We start from the raw sequence: 23,041 nt of genomic DNA, 5'->3' as shown, positions 1-23,041 counted from the left end.
TTTAGTAAAGTCTACAAAGAGAAGAATCCTAGATCCCCTTGGAAACCATGAGTATGTCCTATCCTAAGCCTTGGATTAAAGAACCAAATCTCTTATCAGAGTCACAGTTGAGAATATTTGTCTATTTTACATGCCCATTTTAAGCTGGATATAAAAATTAAAAATCTGGGAAATTTATATAGAACTGTGAACTTAAATTTAAACATTTTTTCTTTATTCTTCTCTGGCCATTTTATTGTTAGCCATTGCTCCTGTTGAAAATAAGAAATGCAAAGGATCCGGTTTTTCTCCCTTATGGTTTGTTTGGATATGGGAGGAAAGCAAAATTTTCATAAGCCTGTCTGGTTTATGTATAAGGTAAAAGGAAAGAATGTTCGTTATCCGTGTTCTAATAGGAGGCCAAACATTAGATCTTTACAACTTGCGGTCACTATTTTAGGGGTGATAAGATTAACCAGCCCACTGGCATAGGTTTTCTAACTTGGATCAAAACTTAGCTCTGATCTCTTGCACTCTAGATGGAGTATGCCCATCAGTATCCAATCCTTTAGAAGTTTACCTCATCTCCTCGCCACCTGAGAATATAACTTTTGAAGACCCGTCCTTAGATGTGATTCTTCTTCTAAGAGTTTTACATGCCATCAGCCGATACTGGTATTACTTGTATGATGTGAGTAATGTGGTCCACTCATGGAGTTACCCATTGGGTGTTGCACATGCATGTTATTACCCTTAGTATTACCTACATATAAATCATTACCCCTAGTATAGTGGTTGATGAATTCTTGTACTAGAAACAGAAATGATGTTGCAGTTAAATGCAGGCATCATAGCCCAGTGAAATACAGCATCCTCATCAGTAGGAGCTCCTCCGCCACTTTCCTTTGCCAGCCTACAGTCTTGGATCAGTGTTCTTCCTGGCTGCACAACATGAAGAACAAATGTGAATTTATAGTTAAAATTCTTCCAGTACATTTAAGGGGAAGTTCGTTTGTCTAAGATAAAATATGAAGTAAAAAGTCAAGTGAAAGTTGAATGCTACTTTTGATATTTATATAATATAGAGAAGGATGACGGAATTGGCCTTGCACAAAACATTAGCTGCCCCATCAGTGATTGGATCAGTACTAGTGGCCTGCAGGGGTTGTGGTAGAGCTGTACCTTGTAGAAATTGTCATTTGGATTGGGGGCACTTGAGTGAGAAGCTGTATCGTATGTTGGGAATCACTCTGCATACATATTTGGAGATAAGGAGTTAGTGAATATAATCCTAATGTTTTACTACATGTAGATCTTTTTTTTTTTTAACATTTTACAGAATGCAATGTGCAAGGAGATTATTCCAACTAGTGAATTTATTAACAGTAAGTTGACAGCAAAAGCAAATAGGCAGCTTCAAGATCCTTTAGTAATCATGACAGGAAATATCCCAACGTGGCTTACTGAACTAGGAAAAACCTGGTAAGATGATCATTTCTGAACTGGTGGCTTTGGGAGTATGTTATTCTCATGTTGGTCTTTACATATTTTATTACAAAAACATAGTCTTTAGTGAACCTATTTAAATGTGTTTAAGTAACATTATCATATTTGATATCACCTTGCTTAATACTTAGTCTGTCTATCCAGAGGAGGCTAGCTGGGGCTGATAAAAGATTTCCGTGTGTGTGTGCATGTGTGTATGAAATAGGAAGGTATACAAGGATATTTGATGAGAGTATAATACTCTTGTCTTCATAAATTTGGACTCAAAAGGTAGAGTTGGTTGATTTTCTGAGCCTGTTTGGGTCCAAACTTACATTCTCAGAGACCATAGGACTGTGCTGATCAATATGGTAGTTAGTAGCCACATATATCTGTTTACATTTACATCAGTGAAAACTAGGTAAATTAGACATTAGTTTTTAGTCACATTAGCCACATCCTTATGTGGCTACTCACAGGAGACAAAACAGAATATTGGCATTATTACAGAAAGTGCTTTTAACATCTCTTGTCAAGAACTTCCAAAATCCTACATCAAAATCCAAAATCCATCATCGGAGGTAGTAGGACCTATGTTATTGTAGTGTTCATTCTTTGGAAAACAGCATGGCCGTTTGGCAGGTTTGAGTGACTTAGGAATGCCAAAGCTGGGAGGAAAATCATAAAGTAGTAAAGCCATCATTATTTATGTCTATGTGGTACAGGAATGTGTTGGCAGTGTCGTGAATTGTATTTTAAAAGTAGGATTTGCTAGTCATGTTACACTTCCTGTAGGTCTTTGGGTAGATTAAAGAAGATCTTAAATAGACCTGGTTTAAAGTCTAGGATTTTAATAGTTGGATTTCATATTTCACAGCAAAAACTACTTAATGCTTTTTTACTTAATCATTTAGAAATTTAATGCTAGAATGATGACCATTCTTCAAAATTAGTTTGCCTAGACTGTTTTTATTGGTTTTATTGGTTATATTTTTAATTGCTATTCTTTCATAGCAAGAACGGTTTCTAATGTAGGGGTTTATATGGTTTAGATTCTAATTCAGATAATCTATGTCACATCTTTTTGCAGCCCATTTTTCTTCCCTTTTGATACCCGGCAAATGCTTTTTTACGTAACTGCATTTGATCGGGACCGAGCAATGCAAAGATTACTTGATACCAACCCAGAAATCAACCAGTCGGATTCTCAAGATAGCAGAGTTGCACCTAGATTGGATAGAAAAAAAGTAAGTTTCTCCCCCCAAATATTTAAAGATAAATCTCACTGAGTTTTCAACTAGGAACTAGTTGATGTGGTGCATGGGAGCAGGGCCTGGTGGTGCAGAGCTATAACTCAGTCCCAGGTATCTCTCATCTGGAGTAGCCATGGCTTCCTCTCAAGCTCTTGGAACCAGGATCTGTGTGATTCTTCTTCATCCTCACTTAAGAGTCCCTTTTTCCTAGTTCTGAAATAATTTCTACAGTTCTTTTATCAGTTGCCATAATATGCCAAGAAAGAGTCTTTACCTTCTCTCACCAAAGCTGTGTTTTCTTTTTAAATTAGGAACTCACTCTATAGTCTCCCTTATGCAGTGTAGGTAGCATTAACCAGATTCACTTTCTTCCTTCTCAAATCACTCCCATCAGAGATGAGCGAAACAAGATTCTGAATGAAATTCTTGGCTTGAGCCTCGTCACCCCCTGTGTTGCTGATGTCATCTTCCTGGGCTTCTCACCTTGGCACCATGTTGAGAGCTGTGACTCTACCTCTCTTGAGCCATTTCGGCAGGGACCCTGTCCTACATTTCTGACCTAGCACCCTTTTTTACTTAATGACATCTCTGTTTGTCTTCCTCTTTTGTGCCGAGGATTCTTACCTAAGGCTGTCTTTCCAAGACCAGTGTGAACCATTATTAATGACACTAAAATAGAGATTAGAAGGAATGAAGAGCATGGTAAAATATACGTGTATACTTTTTGTTTTGCAGAGCCTTGCTATTTCTATCTTTATTTGTAGTGTTAGGAATGTGTCACCAGTGGTGTTGGCAGAATTTGGAAAAATGGCAGTACCCGTCTTGTCCCCATGAATCTTATTTGTAGATGTTTGTAGTTGTGCTTGTAGGATCCCTGCAGGTTGGAGCCAGGGTCTTTCAGCTCACCTGTCTCACCTGCCACCTCCATATCCATCTCTCCATTATGTATCTGTAAACATGCCCAGGGAGATTCCATGCAGCTGTAGCCCTGACTTGCATTGATGTCTGGCAAGGGTATAGATAGATAGCCTTTCTTCTCCACCCTGTGAATCCACCCTGTGAATTTTCTGAACCTGCCATGGGCTCAAGATAATACTCAGGCTTAACACTTAGCTTTGCTGCCCATGTTTGTAGCAATGCAGCTACTTCTTTCTTACCTTAACCTTTTCTGAGGCATGGTTTTAAAGGAACCGTCTTGGGGCACCTGACTGTCTCAGTCGGCTCAGTGCCTGTTGGCTGGGGTCATGATCTCAGGTTGTGGGATCAAGCCCCAAGTTAGGCTCCATGCCGGGCGTGGAACTTGCTTGAGATTCTCTCTCCTTCCCCTCCCTGCACTAGATTGCACAGGTTCACGTGTCCTCTTCTCTTCTCTTCTCTTCTCTTCTCTTCTCTTCTCTTCTCTTCTCTTCTCTTCTCTTCTCTTCTCTTCTCTTCTCTTCTCTCTTCTCTTCTCTTCTCTTCTCTTCTCTTCTCTTCTCTTCTCTCTCTTCTCTTCTCTTCTCGTGCTTTCTCTGTCTCACACAAATAAGTGAATCTTAAAAGGAATCTTTTAACATTTATTTATTTGCACTCTGGGAAAATGCCACCTATTTATTAAAGTGTAATGTGAGCATAGTTTCCTCATGTACTTTGTTTTTTGGTTTTGTTTTTTGTTTTTTTTGTTTTTGTTTTTTTTTTTAGCGTACTGTGAACAGAGAGGAGCTGCTGAAACAAGCGGAGTCTGTAATGCAGGATCTCGGTAGCTCACGGGCCATGTTAGAAATCCAGTATGAAAATGAGGTGAGCTTATGAGTGTGGACGGGTTTTGGCCTAATATGTACTTTCAATAAGACTTTGTTGGTCCTCTGAAACATTCAGAGACAATTGGGAAATTTATCTAGAAACTGGAGATTTGCTCTGTTTTGGATGATCTTGGAAAATCGAAGCTCTCCAGGTTCCAAAGCTAAAGTGTATAATAAAAGACAGGTGTTTTCCTTGTTTAAGAGCAAATGCTTGTAATTGTTAGGTTGATAAAGTAAAAGGATGTTTTAAGCATACCTTTCAAAATGTTTGAACTGCTTTTCAAAAGAAATCTCAGATAATAAACGCACACTTACAGCATTTACAATTCTAGTTGTATGAATGCGAATGTTTAAATGTATAGTTTGTAACCATTGCCACATCAAGATGGAGAAAAAAAAAATCCCATCACCTCGGACTGTTTTCTTAAACTACTTTGTGCCCTACCCCCACCCAGAGGCAGCCATTGGGTCTATTTTCTGTCCTGTAGTTTTGTCTTTTTAAAATGATGTGCAGGGTGGAATAGTAGTAGAGTTTGTAGTCATTTGTGTTATTCTTCTCCCACACTTAGCATAATGCTTTTGAGATGCATCCATGTTGTTGCCTGTATCAATTTGTTTCCATTTATCAGTAATAGTAAGAGTCTGTTGTATGGATATTTCAGGAAATGTTTCATCACCAAATGATGCACACTTTAGTTTCCAGTTTTGACACTTATGAATAATGCTGCTGTGAACCTTTGTGTACAAGTCTTTGTATAGATATGTGTTTATTTCTCTTAGGTAAATTCTTCAGGGATGAATTGCAAACTTATTTTTAGTAAGATATGTTTTGACTTTATGAAAAACACCAAACTGTTTCCCAAGTAGCTTTGCCATTTCCCATTCCCAGCAGTGATGAAGCATGTGAGTTTCCATTGGGTCCCATGCTCACCAACCCTTGGGTCTTTTTAATTTGGGGTTGGGGGTGGCTTAAAGTGGTATCTTACTATGTTGTATTTGCATTTTTCTGATGATTAATAATAGTTTCATTTCTATTTGTTTCACTGGCCATTCATATATCTTCTCTGGAGGAGTGTCTACTTTTCCAGTGTTGGGTTTTATGATTGAGTTCTTTTATTACTCTGGATACAAGGTCTCTTTGAGATGAGTGCAAACATTTTCTTCCACTCTGTGGTTTTATCTTTCAATTTCCTCATGAAATGTCTTTGGAAGAGCAGAAGTTTTTAATTTTGTTGAAGTCCAGTTATCAATTTTTATTTTTTGGTTTGTGCTTTTTTATCCCAGGAAATTCTCCCTCACCCTTGGTTTTCAGAGATTTTCTCCCATGTGTTTTTATAGTTTCAGCTCTCATACTTTGGTCTATGGTCCATTTTTAGTTAATTTTTAGATATAGTGTAAGAGGTTAAGGTTCTTTTTCTTTCTTCCTAAATATAGGCTATTTCTTTTATCCAGCACCCTTTGTTTGAAAAGGCATATACTTGTCCCATATTGAATGACCTTGGCACCTATTTGAAAACAGTCGATTATGAATATTTGGATCTATTCCTGGGTTTTGTGTTCTTTGCTACTCTATACTCATGATTACTAGATCTTTATAGTTAATTGTGAAGTCAGGTAATGAGTCCTCCAATTTTGCTTTACTTTGTCAGAGTTGTTGTGGTTATTCTCAGGCCCGGGTTTTCCATGTAAATTTTGGAATCAGCTTGTAAGTGTCCACAGAAGACCTCACTGGACATTGATTGGGATTGTGTTGAACTTTGATCAGTTTGAGAGAAAATTGACATGTGTTGTGTCTAGTCTTAGACTTCTTAAACATCATGTAGACTTCCATTTGTTTAGGTATTTTTATTTCTCTCAGTATCACTTCATTAAGTTAAATCTAGAGGTCTTTCATGCACATACTTTCTTAAATTTTTCCCTACATGTTTTGTGTTTTGTTATGATGTGTAAAATGATACTATACTTATATTCCAGTTGCTGTTATTTTGTAGAAATACAGGTGATTTTTGTATCTTGACCTTATTTTCTGTGATGTTCATAAATATTAGTTCTAATAACTTTTTAATAGATCATTTAAGATTATTGCAGAGCCCGGGTTTGAGAAACTTCTGTAAAGGGCCAGATAGTAAATATTCAGTCTTCATCAAAAGCACTCCATTTTTGCCTTTGTACAAGCATGAAAGTGGCCATAGACAAAACCTAATACACATGAGCCTGGCCGTTTGCCAACAAAATTTTATTGTCAATGAAATTTGAAGTTCATATAATTTTCACATGTGGTGAGTTGATATTCAGGATTTTTCAACCATTGAAATTGTAAGAACCACTCTTAGCTTGCAGATTGTATAAAAACAGGAAGTGAGCCAGAGCATAGTTCACTAACCTATGTTGTTAGACAATTGGTGTGGGTGTGGGTTGTGGGGGAAAAAAAGAAACAGCTTGGCTTCCTTTCTAACTTTTGTCATCTATTTCTTTTGAGGCACTTTTAAACAGCCACAACAGTTCATCAAAAATATTCAAATAATGGTTTTCTTTGTATTTGAACCATGAAATATTGAGTCTCTTGTGGATACCTTCCTCCCTCTTTTCCCTAAATATTTTTAAGACAAAACTTAAGAATGTTTGGACTTTTGAAACTCCTACCTAAAATTCCCAAACCTTCTATTATACTGATTATTTATTTATAATAGCCAATCCCTCTGCCTCTCAGTTTTTTCGTCTATAAAATGTGAGTTAAAGTACAACCTCAAACAATCTGCAATATTACGTATAGTTATCCAAGGAATTTTAATTATGATTGATTTTTTTGTTGTTCATTTTCTTAAGCATTTTCATCTTCTCATTAAGACTTTTGAAAAGTTACTTGGGAGTATTTAGTCATCAAAATTAAAACTTGAAGTAGTTATGACCTGGGAAGTAGAATACAGTGTGCTAGGGATCTAGTTTATGGCGAGAGTTCCTATAGCCAAAGGACTACAGTGTAGTTGTGGGGTACGTCGTAGGACAAAGGTATAAATTAATGTGGCTGAAGAGCGGTATGGGTGTCAAGTGAACAAGGCTTTCAGACAGGTCCTACTGTCTTGGAGTGTGTGGGCAGGACCATAGAGTTAGACCTTGATGGAAGAGAGTGGGAGGATTAGGGGCCCAAAGGTTGTGGCTTGAGCAAAGGATTGGGCTTGGTGGTGAGTGGCAGAAGCGAGTGACTGCTCTGGAAGTCGTGGGAAAGAGGGAGGTGGAGTGGAGGCCTTGACTGCTAGGATAAGCAATTGGGATGGTCTTTTGAATCCACACTGATCATGCCTCTTGCTCAGAGGATAACCATGTTTTAGATGTTTACGTGCTTCTATTTCCTCTTCTAAAACTGCAAGACCTCTGCTCCAGCTGACTTCTTTTACTGAGTTTAACTTTGCTTCTTATATTTTACTCCAACATACTTTTTTCTTGCCAGGACTGTCTGTCTTTCCCTCTTGCATCTTTCATGGCTCTGCTCAGATTTGCATCTCATGTGCAACCTAAACAAATTCAGAATAGCATCACATTGAGTGTTTGAAGGATCATCGGGATTCAGTCACTGATACAGAAATCCTAATTTTACAGTTTTTATTGCTGGATCCTACTTACTGATTATGGAAAAGAATCCAGGAGTTGATTTCATTGGGGGAATAAGGGTTGTGAGGAGTACTGACTTTTTATATACAAAGGACCTCAGGTCATAAATCAGATTTAGCCATACAAGTCTGCAGGTGGTCATTAGGAAGACTTCAGACTAGCTCTAGAAGAATCCTAACTCAAAATGCCAAATCAAAAGGGGACCCATCTAGAACAGGGGTGATTGCTATGCCAGGGAAGTCCCAAACCAGTCTTTGGGCTCAGAGAGTCTTTAAGCCCCAGCATCAGCTGGGGATATAAATGACCACCCTCTGGGATGGTGAAGGGTTAGGAGTGTGGACTGTGGAGCCTGGCGCCAACAGTCACTGACCATAAAGCTGGGCAGATGATGTAACATTCTCAGTGATGGCCTCAACGGGGCCATAAGGAATGGGCCTTTCTCATCATGGTGTTATAATGATTAACAGCAGAGCACGGTCATGTGAAAGCACTAGTATGTTAGCTTTTGAAAGAAAAAGACTTTTTGAAGTTTTGAGGTCCAGCAAGTTGTCAAAACGTGTATTTCTAAAGCTTTATAATTTTCTTTCCTTTAAAAACAAATGGAGCAAAACCAGTGTACCTACCACCTTTCTAGTGGAGTGGCTGAGTAGAACAGATACCTGGCTGGGTGGATTGCCAGAGCAGCTTTGACCTACTCATAACCACCCTCACAGAGATTTGCTGTGGTGATGTGTTTACAGTGATACCCGTGCCGCTTAATATTTTAAGTCTGTTTTACCTTTGGAAATATTAGTCCCTTCTTTGGATGAGGGAATTAGACTGATCTGATTTGTGATTTGTGTTTGGCCTAGTGGTAATTACCCTAAAGGGAGAAGAAAATTAAGTGGCTCTAAGGCACCATCTGGTGGAAATCAGTTATTACTGCAGCTTTTCTTTTCTCTTGGTAGCTCTTTCCCTCCTTTCCTCTCCTCCAGTACCCAGGATTCAGTGGAGAACAGGGTACACAAAAATTCCTACCATCACACAGCAATTTTTAAAAATTTATTTTTAGTTTATTTTTATTTTTTTAGTGTGAAGAGGTGCATATATGTATGTTAGGCTGCATGATGAAGAAAAATAAAACAAAATAAGATGGATCAAAGCGGGGAGGAGATAGGTAATGTAAGAGAACATTTGAGCCGAGGCAAGTCATTACCATTTAGGGAAGGGAGTTTCTAAGAAAAGAGCAGAGAAGCAAAACCTCTGAGGCAGAGTCCTGGCCCTTTCCAGAATGACTGGCTAGAGGTAGGAGTCAAGCTATAGGAGGGGTCACAAAGGACTGCAGGCCATGTGAGAACTTGAGCTTCTGCTTTGAGTGAGATGGTTATCCTCTCAGCACTGAGGCTGGACTCTGAAATGCCGCAAGCGCTGGTATAGAGACCAAGCGGGAGGTTTTAGCAATAAATAGACCAGATAAGGGATGATGATGCTGGTAACCAGTATGGAATATATTTTGAAGGGGGGCTTGTTTATGATTACTTGGACTGTGTGGAGTAAAAAAGAAGAAAAGCCAGGGTTTTGTTGGAGCCCTGGGTGAATGCAGATGCCATTTACTGCTATGAAATACTTAGAAAGGGACGGGCGTGGGCCCAGGTGTTATCACAGCCAACCTGATAACATCACGGTTTGCAGAGTTTGATCAAAATGTTCGTTGGATTGCATCTAATCTGTTGAGCTATTGGGATACTTTTTAAAGGTAACTATTATAATGATAATGCCCATTATTTGCAAATAATCTCCACGTGAACTCTGGTTCTCTTGCTCAGGACTATGGTTTGATGTGCCTGTAAACTATGATATTAACTGGTCATTAGCTGCATATCTAATTTATGGTCCGAGCTGGTAGGACTTGGATAGAACAGGAAGGAATAACTATGCTATGAAAACAGACACAGGCTCTGTCCCGCGGAGGAGGGGTTTTCGTTTGAGGCTGTACCATCACTTTGAAGCTGGTTTTAAAAATACCAGCGGCCAGGCTCTAAACCAGACCTATCAAGCAAGACTCCTCAGGACACACTCAACCATCTCCATGCATACATGCTGATATAGCTCGCAGGAGTTTCCAGGGCACTGTGTGGCATGAGAAACACTGACAAATTCTCCGAGGCTAAGTTAGCCTGGTGGGTGCCAGCGTGGGTCTGACCTTCCCTTATTCCTGTATTCCTCAACAAACCCCTGTTAAAAGCCTGTTGTGTGTCCGGACACTAAAGAGAGTACAAAGGTGAATTAAAGCTACCCTTCAGTGAGAAATGCAAGCACATAATAAAATTACGGCTATGTGATGTGAAAAGTACTTAGCTGAAAATAGGAGTCTAAAGAAAAAGGAGCAGAGCAACTGGCAGAAAAGGAGGCGTCTCCTGAAGAGATGACATTTGAGCTGGTTTCAGGCTAACAGCTCACCCAAAGAAGAAGATCTATGCTGGGACAAAGCCATCTTTTACTCCCTGGGGGTGAGAGCACTACAACAGTACTGAACCATACAGTGAAAACGTGAGGGTCCTAGGGAGTAATAAAGGGTGGCTTTCTTGTTCTAGGTGACCGATCCTGAAGGAATATAGTCAGGACAGTCTGGGAAATGATGCATGAAATAAACTGTTGCTGTTAGTTATCCACACTGCAGAAAGGTTGGCCTGTGGAAAAAAAAAAAAAGCAGCAAAAGTTCTGGAAATTTGAAATTGTTCTACTTCTTTTCTCCTGTAGGTTGGTACAGGTCTTGGGCCTACACTGGAGTTTTATGCACTTGTATCTCAGGAACTTCAGAGAGCTGACTTGGGTCTCTGGAGAGGTGAAGAAGTGACTCTCAGCAATCCAAAAGGTAATATTCATTTGTAAGTCAGTTTGTGTTTTTCAGATCAGGAAAAAGGACCTTTATAATTTATTAAATAGATATAATTTCTTTCTCCCCCCCCCCCTTTTTTTTTAAAGATTTTAATTATTTATTCATGAGAGACAGAGAGAGAGGCAGAGTCACAGGCAGAGGGAGAAGCAGGCTCCATGCAGGGAGCCTGATGTGTGGGACTTGATCCCGGGACTCCAGGTTCATGCCCTGGGCCAAAGGCAGGCTCTAAACTGCTGAGCCACCCAGGGATCCCCCTAAATAGATACAATTTCTAGTAGAAGGCCATGCTCTCTGACCTTTAATTCCTTTTAGCCTTTGTTTTCTCTTTTATCAAATTAGAGCCTTCCGCTCTAGGGGGCTTCATCCCATGATGATCTGCTGTCTGATTTTGAGAATTCTGAATTTCTTAAATGTTCTTAGTTTACCACATTTTGTTTTGTCTTGCTTTGTTTTGTTTTGGGAAATAGCATCTAAAGTTTTATGACTTGATCATTTTATAGGAAGCCAAGAAGGGACCAAGTATATTCAAAACCTCCAGGGCCTGTTTGCACTTCCCTTTGGTAGGACAGCTAAGCCAGCCCATATCGCAAAGGTTAAAATGAAGTTTCGCTTCTTAGGAAAATTAATGGCCAAGGCTATCATGGATTTCAGATTGGTAAGTTTAAGATTATTTGGTTGTCTACAACTTTTTTGTATTTGTATAGTTTTCTATAAAACTATATGAATCCCCTGTACTTTATTTTTAAAATAGTACTTCACAGACTTTAATGTGTATATGAATTTAACAGGTTCTATTTAAAAAATTAATTCTGAGATTCAGGGATGAGGCCCAAGAATCCACGGTTTTCATTGTCGTCTTTCTTTTTTTCTTTTCTTTTCCTTTTTTGTTTGCTGCTTTTCTCAGTAAGGATTTCACATTTTCATACGAACTCCCCAGGTGATGCCAAATTGCTGTTATGAACCATTGCTTTAGTAACGAGGGTTTAGAGAATCAGGCAACGTGAAGGGTGGTTTTAAAGTATGTTACTAGATTTTTAAATTCATTTAGGAAAGCCTGAGCTTTCTGCAGCTCAACTGCGGTAAGTTGTCATTGGAATGCTAGAGTGAAAATAACCTGTGAACTAAGTATTCACAGAGCTTTGACTGTTTCTAGCCTTTTCTTCATTTCTTCTTCTCACATTGTCTGAGATACTTGGTCAGTCTGTAGAAGACATTGTCTTTCATTCAGTGTCAAGTTTCCAACCTGACGTTTTTGCTGTGCCTGCAGAATGGGTGGTTAATGAGTTATCTTAAAAGTTACAAGTTTTCAGTTTCAGGTGGTTCTTGTTTTTAACCTCTTTCAAATGTTTAGTAATACAGACTACGGTGGAATTTCAATTACTTGGCCCCAAATAGAGTAAGATTCCTATAAACATGTCTCAGTTTGGAGGCCTTTATGGAGAATATATGTCCAACATTAAAGATAACCTTTTCAAGGTCTGCTTAAATAGGATTCTTCAGTAAACTAAAATTCTCACAGTATCAGGGCCCCAAATTGGGTTTAAATGGGAATAGTTGCGTATAATGAAAAAAAACAGTTACAAAACATGTTTTTTTGGAGAGGGGGGTTTGGATTACTTAACCTTTATAACGATCTCTTAAAATGTCAGTTATAGAACTGAGACAATTCTAGAAGCTTAGCGTGACGGTTAGACTATTTTGTGTTTTCTTTTGCAGGTGGACCTTCCCCTTGGTTTACCCTTTTATAAGTGGATGCTAAGGCAAGAAACTTCACTGACGTCGCATGATTTGTTTGACATTGACCCAGTTGTAGCCAGATCAGTGTATCACCTAGAAGACATTGTCAGACAGAAGAAAAGACTTGAGCAAGATAAATCCCAGGTAAGCTTAGAAGATGAGGGAATGGTCAAGTGGATCAGTTTCTTAATATTGCAAGATGAGGTCTTTGTTAAGTGGTTTATATTTGACCAATTACTGTTTTATATTAATGTTTTAGTTTAGAAGAGTTTAATTTTCTTTTTTTTTACTAGAATAACTGAAATGATTTCACTTGGGTAAGTTGACCTGTAATAACAGCTTGATTAACTAATAAAATATACTCCTGACTTGAACCCATAAGGCTCATATTTATTAAATTTTAGATGGGCATTATGTATCTGGGCAGATACTGGATCATACTTAATTTTTTTTAGTAAGCATTGGAATCAATAAAAATTATTCTCAGGACACATTCTTTCCAGAAAGGTGGCTTAACTTAGGAGCAGTCCATCATTTGTTTATAGAACAATCTTAGGAAAATAGTTTTAAAAGTCATGGTGGGTGTACACACACAGTGGGTGTACTATTTCTTGGTAACACCTGTTGAGGCTTTTTTATTACAGTATTAACAGATTAAAAATTATTTGACCCAGTCGGAGATTAATAGTAGTTCCGTGTCAGACATTAGAGGAGGACAAGGTTTTATTTAAAAAGCAGTGGCACAGATTTAATGAGCTATATTTGGGCAGGCAACATGAACCAATGTTAAATTAATTCTGATTTTATAAATTATGTAAAATAAGAATAGAGGAGATTCTGTAGGGAAAGTGTCCCATCTCCTGATACACTGGAGACTGGAGAAGAGTTGTACAGAGATGGGGGTTTTAGAATGCCTTGTTACTGGAGAAGAAGATTTCTTTGTAAGGGAATTAATTTTATCTTCCTTATTAATTGGTGATTTTTGGAAAAATAAGTTTGTTTATTAAAATAGTGAAATTGGCATTTAAAAGAGGCCAAGTTAGTACATCTTTAGAAGATCTATTGAAGATCTATTGTTTTAGGATTTTTAGAATCAATTTTATGCCTAGCAGCTTTGAAAATTTTAAAAACCAATGCAATCTTATTTTGAAATCATCTCTTAGGTAAATAATGGCCCCAAAAAAGGAAGGAAAGAAAGAGTAAAATTCATGACACTGTTCCAAGTGCCACATATGTATCTTAATTCATTTAATTCACAGCACCCCTCAGAGACTTAGATATTTCTGTTAGTCATCTTTTTGCTCGTGAGAAACCCAGGGGAGATACAGGTGGAGTAACCTGCCAAGGTCACATATCTAGAATGTGGGAGGGGAGCAGAATTCACATGCAGGCTGTTTGTTCTGGATCCTTCACTCTTAGAGATTTTGCAATATTCCATCCGTTCTTTTCCTCAACTCTTTTTTGAGATTTATTCTAATCTTTATTTTTGTTGTTGTCAATTTAAAAATCTAAAAATGCATACCATAGAAACCACATTCCAGAAACTGCTTTACTGTATTAACCAGTTTTCACCCAGCACATGGGGAATGGTGGTATTCTGGAGCACCTCACCGCATCGTTTATAAAGTATACAGATGGAACAAACTTGATAGTTTAAATTCTTAACAGATACATGGAAAATGGCCTAAAGCTTATTAGTTTTCAATTTAATATAAGGTCTGAAGAAATAAATAGCAAATTCCTTTTAAACATCTGGGGGACACTATATTCTAGATTCCTATCAACGATAGCATTTTATAATGTAAACCTTTATAAATAAGATGTTTCTTAAGTAGCTGTAGGAGAAGAGACTGTGCCTGAGCATAGCAGTGGTAGCAGTGACCACCGTGGTCTGTGCAAGAGGTAGGGGGCAATTTTGAGTGCTTTGCAGCCCAGCCGGAGAACATTCAAGAGATGGTGATGATTACCATCTAGTCTTTATAAATGTAAAATGAAAGGCCTCCCTTCTGGTGTTTTCCAATCATTCACTTGAGGTGGAAAAGACCTCAACAGGGCTTTTACACAGAAGAGGACAGATTAGGATTGTTCCTTAATATTACTGCTGTTACCTCTTCTGCATCTGAATTATCTGGAATCCTAAATGGCTTTCATTTCCTTTTTAAAAATTACTAATTTAAAATCAAAACTCCCTCGTTTTTTGTTTTGTTGTTTTTAGTTTAATTGACTAATTTCTTTCACCTGGACTGTTGAGCCATTAGGAATTTCATATTCGGGGGTATCTCCAATTTGGAAAGCGATTTCGCTGCTTTTTCCTATACCAGATACCTTAATTTTCGGGTACCATTTGTAGTTTTGCATGTTGTTCTTAGATTTCTAATCTAAGAGTATGTATCTATTTATATAAGCCTTTAGTATTCTTAAGCATTTAACAAAGTGACTAATAATTGCTTTTATATTCAGAGTATGACTTGAGGAACCTTTTTCATTGCAGCATTATTAGGTGGATAGAGATCTGTTATGCTACTCCTGATGGGATTGAATAAGGAATCTCCAGGGTGTTCTTTAGACTTTGTAGGGAACAAAAGTTAATTACTGTTCCTTAGATAGTGCATTATTTGTATTTATGGTTTTCTAACTAAGGAATTAACTAATCAACTAATATTATTAATTATATAGCAATTAACTATGTATATAATTGGATTCATTGAGATTAATATAGAATTTAGGAAAAGCTTTTCTGGCTCTATAGGCACTCTTAAATTGACCATCACATAAGTGATGATCACTTTCTGTGAAATCTGATTTGAAATAGGGTCAAATTGACAGACATCTCATGTTGAAGGAACACTTCCTGATCTTGTTTGTGCCTATATAAAAATAATTGGATTCTTAAGTATTTAAGATTATTTCCTTTGTGATATGTGACTTGTTCACTTGTAGATGATGATACAAAAAGAAACACTGTAAGAGCGGAAGGAACTCATAAAATGTATTTGCATAGCTTTTGTTTTATAAACACAGAACCAACTGAATGACTGTGCCTGACATCCCTTCCTCCCCCCTTTTTTTAGACCAAAGAGAGTCTACAATATGCATTAGAAACCCTGACTATGAATGGCTGCTCAGTTGAAGATCTAGGATTGGATTTCACGCTGCCAGGGTTTCCCAACATTGAACTGAAGAAAGGAGGAAAGGATATACCAGTTACCATCCACAATTTAGAGGAGTATCTAAGAGTACGTAATCGGGGCACCTTTCAGGGAGGGAAGGGGAAGGCCGGTGTGGGAACTCAAGACTTCCTGTTGGCACTATTCCTGGGGAGAGAAAGCACCTGTCCTAGGAAGCTGCCTCTCCTGCTCAGCTGAGAGTCTTGAGACACATAATGGCTGTGTCCCATCCAATTCTTTAGACCTTAGCTTCCATCTGCTTTTGAGAGAACAGGTCAGATAGTTCACAAAATCTCATATGACCTCAAATTTGCTGTCTTCATTTAAAAGAAATCAGTAAAAAGGAGCTATTGCTTGTGTTCTCACTAAGCTGCATTTTGTCTATCAGAGTTGCTAACTTGATAGAATTCACACACACACACAACACACACACACACACACGTTTGTTGGGTGTAGTGAGGACTTTCAGATAATTTGTGATTCTTGACTATTTTTGGAAAGTTTTCTTTTGGTTCATTTCTGACCTCAAGTGGAAAGAGCATTGTGTTCAAGATAGAATACCATCTACACCCAGACTTAGGTTTTCCAGCAGCCTTCAGTGGGATTTTATATAGAAATGATGGCTCTGGTTTCTTTACCTGGTAGAGAAAGAGCATAGATAGCAGAGGTTTCCAACATTTCTGTGACTGATCCACACTTCCTTTAATATTCAGAGGACTGTGTGCTCATACTACCTGCTTTTCCTCACATTGAGAAAGCAGACCTTTTAGCCAACTGGTAAATGATGAGTTAACATCCAGATTAAGGTTCTCTGAAAATAATTTGTAATAACACTTATGTTTTGGTTTTCATTTTTATCTGAATATGTCCTTATTTCTTGAACCCGGTGGGTTAGCCAAAGTCGTTGATGGCTAGATTATGTTGGGCCAATAACAGATGCTTTCTGTTACTTTTCAATTTCATGTGACTGCATTTCCGTAGTTGGCCTTTTTGTAAATGAGGGTGCACTGCAGAAGGGTTGGCTTCTAAGAACTTTGTCAGGATTTAGATCTAAAAATTTCACATTAAAAATCAGAATACTTAACAGTTGGTAATTGTGAATCTTGAAACATGAGCTTCTTAATAACATTTTTTCCTCTTGGGAAACTCTTATCTGCTTCTCATCTGGTATTCTGTGCCATCGGGATTTTGCGTAAATGAATTTTAAAAACACGCTAAATATAAATGTCCAGTGGTTTGTTGTTGTTGTCTTATGTTTTCTTATTGACCAGGCCCCTGGTTAGAATTGACCTGAGAGGTCTCTGTAGTTTTCTGGGAGCTATTTTAGAGACTTGTAACTTGTATTTTGTTTTTCGTTGTTGTTTTGTTTTTAAGTGATCGGGAAGGATGTTTCACTGTACTTTGCCACATATTGGATAAGAAGGAGATATGAAATCTTCTCATGGTTTCTAAAAGATCTTTCTTTTTGCAGCTGGTTATATTCTGGGCACTAAATGAAGGCGTTTCCAGGCAATTTGATTCCTTCAGAGATGGATTTGAATCTGTCTTCCCACTTAGTCATCTTCAGTACTTCTACCCGGAAGAAGTGAGTAGCTTGTGTCTAAAAGAAATGGTCATTGCTCCTTGTGTGTCTCTGTAGTTATCTAGTGAGCTGTCCCCAAGCCATATAGCCAAGGATTGTTGCAAACAGGAAAACTTGGGGGAAGGGGGAGGAGGTTTGGGAAATAAAGACCATTTCCTGAGCAGAGAAGAGTATTAAATACTAATTATAAATAACATGTTATATAAATATTAAATACAGTTTAGCTGTTAGGGTGTGGGGTTGGTGTTGATTGGTGAGCAGACAGCCTCCTGTCACATGACCCTGCATGCTGGCCAGCAGGGGATGTGCTGCAGGTGTCTGCGGTACTGTCGCTGGCATGGGGGGCCCTGAGTCCACAGTAGTGGCAGGGACAGGGAGGAGGCACACTTTCTTTTTCTTTTTCTTTTTTTTTAAGATTTTATTTATTCATGAGAGACACAGAGGAGGAGAGAGAGAGGCAGAGACACAGGCAGAGGGAGACGCAGGCCCCATGCAGGGAGCCCGATATGAGGCTCAATCCCAGGACTCCAGGATCACAACCTGGGCTGAAGGCAGGCGCCAAACTGCTGAGCCATCCAGGGATCCCCCACTTTTTTTTCTAACCTAAACTTCCTGGATTAGGTGAGACATTGCTTAATGTTTGGAGGCAGGCCTTGAAGTTTTAACAGAGTTTTTGCAAATGCCTTTGAGAAGGGGGAACATGAGTTTAAGTGCAGTCCTCCAGCCATCTTAAGTGCAGCAAGAATCTGAACAACCATTCCCTAGTGGTGAGATGGCATGGAAAGGGACAGTTTGGAATCCCTTTTGTTTATCATTTGAGTGGTAACTAGAATACACACTTATTATTGGCTGAATCCAGATATCTCTGAGTGACTCAGCATTTTAATCTTCATTGTAATTTTTATGTCCACTCCAGTTTGCTACTTATTGAAGCAGGTCGTGTATGGGATACTGGCAGGCACTGAGTGTCACCTGGTATTGAAAGCAGCAGGTGTTGCTCCTGGAATTGAATTCTGGTTCCCAGCACTTAACCGTCTGACCTTATCTAGGTGGTTGTATCTGATTAGACGGCGGCCTCATCCATAAAATTGAGATGATCTCTGCCTTACTGAACAGGATGCATAAAGTACCTGACAGTGAGGGACACGAGGTAGATACTAAATTCTATAAGCCCTGAATTGGATTTTCTCAAAGTATGCAGTCGTTGCAAAGATGGGCAGTTATCAGAGAAACGATGGTTTAACTGGAAACTGATGTTAGATCGTCCAAGGAGACACAAGCCCTTCTTGCTTTCTAACGTTCCCCTGTAACAGCTAGTTTGGTCCCTATGCCGCCACAGCTAGCCATCTGGCAACTGTCTGTGTCTCAGAGAGAAAGCTGCCCATTTGCTGTGTCTGTTTAGCTTCTCCCGCTTCTCTCTCCAGCTTATTCTGTGTCTTCGCTTCTATTATTGTATACCCCCATATTTCTAGAAAATGGGATTTATGGAATCTCCCTGGATAGAAGTAGATTATCAAGGTAAAGCCTCTAGAGGCATGAGAAGAGTTAGGAAAACTTAAACCAAGGGTTTGTCTCAGGGACATTTTTGTCTGTGATAAAAGGCTCTCTTGGACCCAGTCCTGCAAATGGGCAGTGTACCTATTAATGCAAATGAAGAGAAGATTGATTTTTATAAATATAGTAGAGGAGCACTTTATATATATATATAAAAAAAAAGTCCTAAGCAGACTTTTTTGATGCTAAAAAGGATATTCTTATTTGGTACACATAGGCCTATATCCTATTGGCATAATGCAAAACTACATGCCCTGTGAGTTGTCACTCAGTTACGCAGCCGTGTCTTAGTAACTTGTTACTGTTGTATAAACACACAGCTGGATCAGCTCTTGTGCGGCAGTAAAGCAGACACGTGGGATGCGAAGACACTGATGGAGTGCTGCAGGCCGGACCACGGTTATACTCATGACAGGTAAGTAGTAGGTCTGCTGGCTTTTCATTTTATGGCTAAGAATGTGGCAGTGTGTGTGTATATGCACACATTATAAACATTTTAAAATTTGTTTACCTATTAAATTTAAAATTTAAAAATTTGGAATCCCTGGATGGCGCAGCGGTTTAGCGCCTGCCTTTGGCTCGGGGCGCGATCCTGGAGACCCGGGATCAAATCCCACATCGGGCTTCCGGTGCATGGAGCCTGCTTCTCCCTCTGCCTATGTCTCTGCCTGCCTCTCTCTCTTTCTCTCTCTCTCTCTCTCTCTCTCTCTGTGTGTGTGTGTGTGTGACTATCGTAAATAAATAAAAAATTAAAAAAAATAAAATAATTTATTTGGGAGAAAGAGTGAGCATAAGCATGAGTGAGGGGCATAGGGACAGAGGGAGAAGCAGGCTCCCCCCCCCGAGCAGGAAGCCAACATGGGGCTTGATCCCAGGACCTATGCCCAAGGCAGGTGCTTATTAAACCCACTGAGCCACCCAGGCACCCTAAATTTATCTACCTATTTTAAAGGAGTCTTTCTGATATTTAGGCCACATTTCTGTTAAGACCTTAGGATCCAAAGATTGCTTTTATCAAGCATTTTTGCAAAAATAGACAGGGAGTGGGGGGGGGGGCGGGATGGAGGGAGAACACAGGTTTCACCCCGTTACCCATTTTTCTGTATAGTGAAAGGGAGATGTCTGTATAATCCCCTACAAGTCTTATTTGTTAGTACAGTAACCATTCCATTTGAATTCGCACTGTGACAACAGAAACAAATTTGATTTCAGAGTGCGTTGTAATGTGAATTCATAGGTAGTCATTTAAATTTGGTGGTTTGTAGCTTATTGTGAGAGTCTGCCTTGTGTGGTGTTCAAAACTGTATTTGAATATGAGAAATAATTGTGGTTATTTATTTCTGTTGTAGTCGGGCTGTGAAGTTCTTGTTTGAGATTCTCAGTAGTTTTGATAATGAGCAGCAGAGGTTGTTTCTCCAGTTTGTGACAGGTAGCCCAAGATTGCCTGTTGGAGGTGGGTATGCCTTTGTTCTGTAGGGGGGCGTGCGGGCGGGAGTGTCCGACAGGCAGACACTTGGTACTCTGTCTTGGATTCATAGTGCCTCGTAGTCATTCTGATACCGTAATGCTTCTGAATTTTCAGTTTGCTGATACATGAGAGCTATCGCCACCAGGGAATTCATAGGGATTGTCTTAAAACACATTGAAGTGGGTTAGTTAACGAACACGTGATGTTAGTTTTCTAGATAAAATTCAGATCCTCAGGCCATGTGTCCATTACGGGCTCCTAGATGAGAATACCTTATAAAGTCTACTTTCCCAGAAGTGAGTCAGTCCTAATAGGAGTTGAGTGGGTCCTCTGAAAAGTCAGAAAGCCTAAGGAACCATTTGCCTCCGCATTAAACCCCAGGGTTCTTTGTGGTAAATACAGCAGATAGCAGATTCCATACACTAAAACGTTTACGGACTGTGGAGGTTTAGCTGCCAAGCCAGTAAGAGCACCCCGTGCGTGCGACACAGCAGAGCAGTGTGTTTCCTGAGAGAAGGGCGTGTTCATGACGCCAGACTGATTCTTGTACCCTGGTTAAGAAAGAGAACGTTCTCCGCCTTGGCTGTATGCATCCTGTAAACATACTGAGCTCCTTGGTCTTTCTTCCTTCCCCTTTCATCAGGCTTCCGGAGTCTGAATCCACCTCTGACAATTGTCCGGAAGACCTTCGAGTCCACGGAGAACCCCGACGACTTCTTGCCCTCTGTAATGACTTGTGTGAACTACCTTAAGTTGCCGGACTACTCGAGCATTGACATCATGCGTGAGAAACTGTTGATTGCAGCGAGAGAAGGGCAGCAGTCATTCCATCTTTCCTGATCACAACGAGAACTACAGTGTCTGCCTGTTACAGCAAAAGAAAAAAATCATGATTTCTTTTCTAAATGTATCACCTGAGTCAAGGAAACATGTTACGCCTTCTTGTTGTAGGAAAAACGGCTTGCAGATTATACAAGAGACACTTGGTTGATATTCATTAATGGCCCCATGGACTTAAAAGTGATCAGGCCCTAAAACGTTGTTGTGATGAGGTTTCTTTAGCAAGTTCTTGTTTAAATTATCATTTATTTGATGAGTGAAGTTTTTAACTTGCTTTGCTGTGTGAAATTTAAAAAAAAAAGGGATGTTTTTCCAGGCTGAAACAATAAATGTCGCTGTGCAGTTTAATTCTGGGCTGTGTGTATCCATCGAGCTAAGTCTGCAGTTTTGTTTCCTCCAAAGACAACTCTTGTACATACGTACAGAAATTCAAGCTCCCGTGTTTTCGACCAGTTCGGTTTCGTAGGTTAGCTCTGTGTGCTCTTCACTCGCCTCTGATCTCCTCCCTGATTCGTGTCCTGTGTGCAGTCTACACGGTTTTTTGTTTTGTTTTTTTTGTTTTTGTTTGTTTTTGTTTTTGTATACAGCACTCACGGTGGTTCCGTTTTCATTAGCCACGGGCTTCTGTCGTTCCATGTTCTCTCTCAAATGAAGATATAATTTGAAAATCCATTGAACTGAAATATACTGTCAATAGAATTCAGCCTCTGTTGCTTGGTAGACTCTTCTCGTAGGTTAGTTCTAATAGAGCCGTCGGGTATTGCTGGCCGTTGCCCAGTGACGCACTAGGACCGTTCACGCGGTGATTCTGGCGACCACAGCAGCCTCTGGACTGGAGGCCAGGAGAGCTCACTCCTCTCTCTTGTGTAGGTTATAAAAAAGTCTACGGCTTGGACTGGCCGGTGTTTAATATCCTATGACCAGAGCGTTCTGCGTCGATGTAAGGTTTTAAACAAAATTAGCCGTTTTCATCCCCTGTTGGAGTAAAAGGATTTTTTTTTCCTCCCTCGTCCTTGTTTTAAGTTCTTGTTCCTAGTCTGCTCCCTCCCGCTCTCCCCTTCCCTTCCTCCTCCCAGGCCTGACTTGGGCCAGACAGTTCAGACTTTGTCTCCGCACCGATGAAAGCACCTGTACGCAATGCTCTGTCCGGCTGTTTTATGTGCTGGTTTCTCAGATCTGCAATAATCCCTCAGGTTCATGTTTTTACCTGAAAATAAATAAAAGTTTGCCTCACCTTTTTTGTTTTTAGTTCTGTGCCGTATGCATAACTTGCCATCGCGTAGATGTAGATCTCCGTGCAAGCAAATGGTCACGTCGCCGTGATTTGCATCACGGCTGATTTTGCCATTCAAAGAATTTATAATAGCGACTTGAAGAACATAAAATGTGGAAAGAAAATGGGAGGAGAGTCCTTCCTTCCTTCCTAAGGTTCAAAGTTAAGACTGTTGCATCAATTTGAGAGAATTTCCATAATGCATCTTTTTGGAAATGAGACATGAGCTAATTGTGTTTTTTGGTTTTTGTTTTTTTTTTTTTTAATTGAACTTTGAGAAATCAATTCTTTTGTTTTACAGACTGTTCCAAAATAGTACCTAATTGGTGTAGAAATCCCTTTGTTTCCCATCCCTCTGCGGAAGAGCGGCAGAGCGGCTTGTTTTATTTAGATGATTTTGTCATTTTACACTTCAATGGCCTTATAAGGAGCATC

The 23,041-nt window shown here is 39.3% G+C and overlaps 1 protein-coding gene across 17 annotated transcripts in view; it reads left to right on the top strand.

Annotated features, from left to right (window-relative positions):
* TRIP12 (thyroid hormone receptor interactor 12) overlaps positions 1–22,566 on the top strand; it is a 147,071-nt gene extending 124,505 nt beyond the window's left edge. For 12 of the 17 annotated variants that reach the window (XM_038574067.1, XM_038574069.1, XM_038574068.1 and 9 more), the window contains 12 exons: positions 519–670; positions 1,319–1,461; positions 2,555–2,711; positions 4,398–4,496; positions 10,847–10,961; positions 11,486–11,640; positions 12,702–12,866; positions 15,794–15,958; positions 17,361–17,474; positions 19,346–19,440; positions 20,375–20,478; positions 21,137–21,333. In XM_038574067.1, the coding sequence (XP_038429995.1) occupies positions 519–670; positions 1,319–1,461; positions 2,555–2,711; positions 4,398–4,496; positions 10,847–10,961; positions 11,486–11,640; positions 12,702–12,866; positions 15,794–15,958; positions 17,361–17,474; positions 19,346–19,440; positions 20,375–20,478; positions 21,137–21,333 (1,661 nt within the window). Of the gene's footprint in view, positions 1–518; positions 671–1,318; positions 1,462–2,554; positions 2,712–4,397; positions 4,497–10,846; positions 10,962–11,485; positions 11,641–12,701; positions 12,867–15,793; positions 15,959–17,360; positions 17,475–19,345; positions 19,441–20,374; positions 20,479–21,136 lie in introns of all 17 variants that reach the window. The other 5 variants (XM_038574084.1, XM_038574080.1, XM_038574077.1 and 2 more) reach the window with 2 other exon arrangements.
* Positions 22,567–23,041: the final 475 nt, after the last annotated feature.

Source organism: Canis lupus, chromosome 25 (assembly GCF_011100685.1).
Source record: "Canis lupus familiaris isolate Mischka breed German Shepherd chromosome 25, alternate assembly UU_Cfam_GSD_1.0, whole genome shotgun sequence".
NCBI classification, from domain to species: domain Eukaryota; kingdom Metazoa; phylum Chordata; class Mammalia; order Carnivora; family Canidae; genus Canis; species Canis lupus.
Note: the sequence above shows the minus strand (reverse complement) of the source record. Positions and strands in the feature narration are given on the sequence as shown.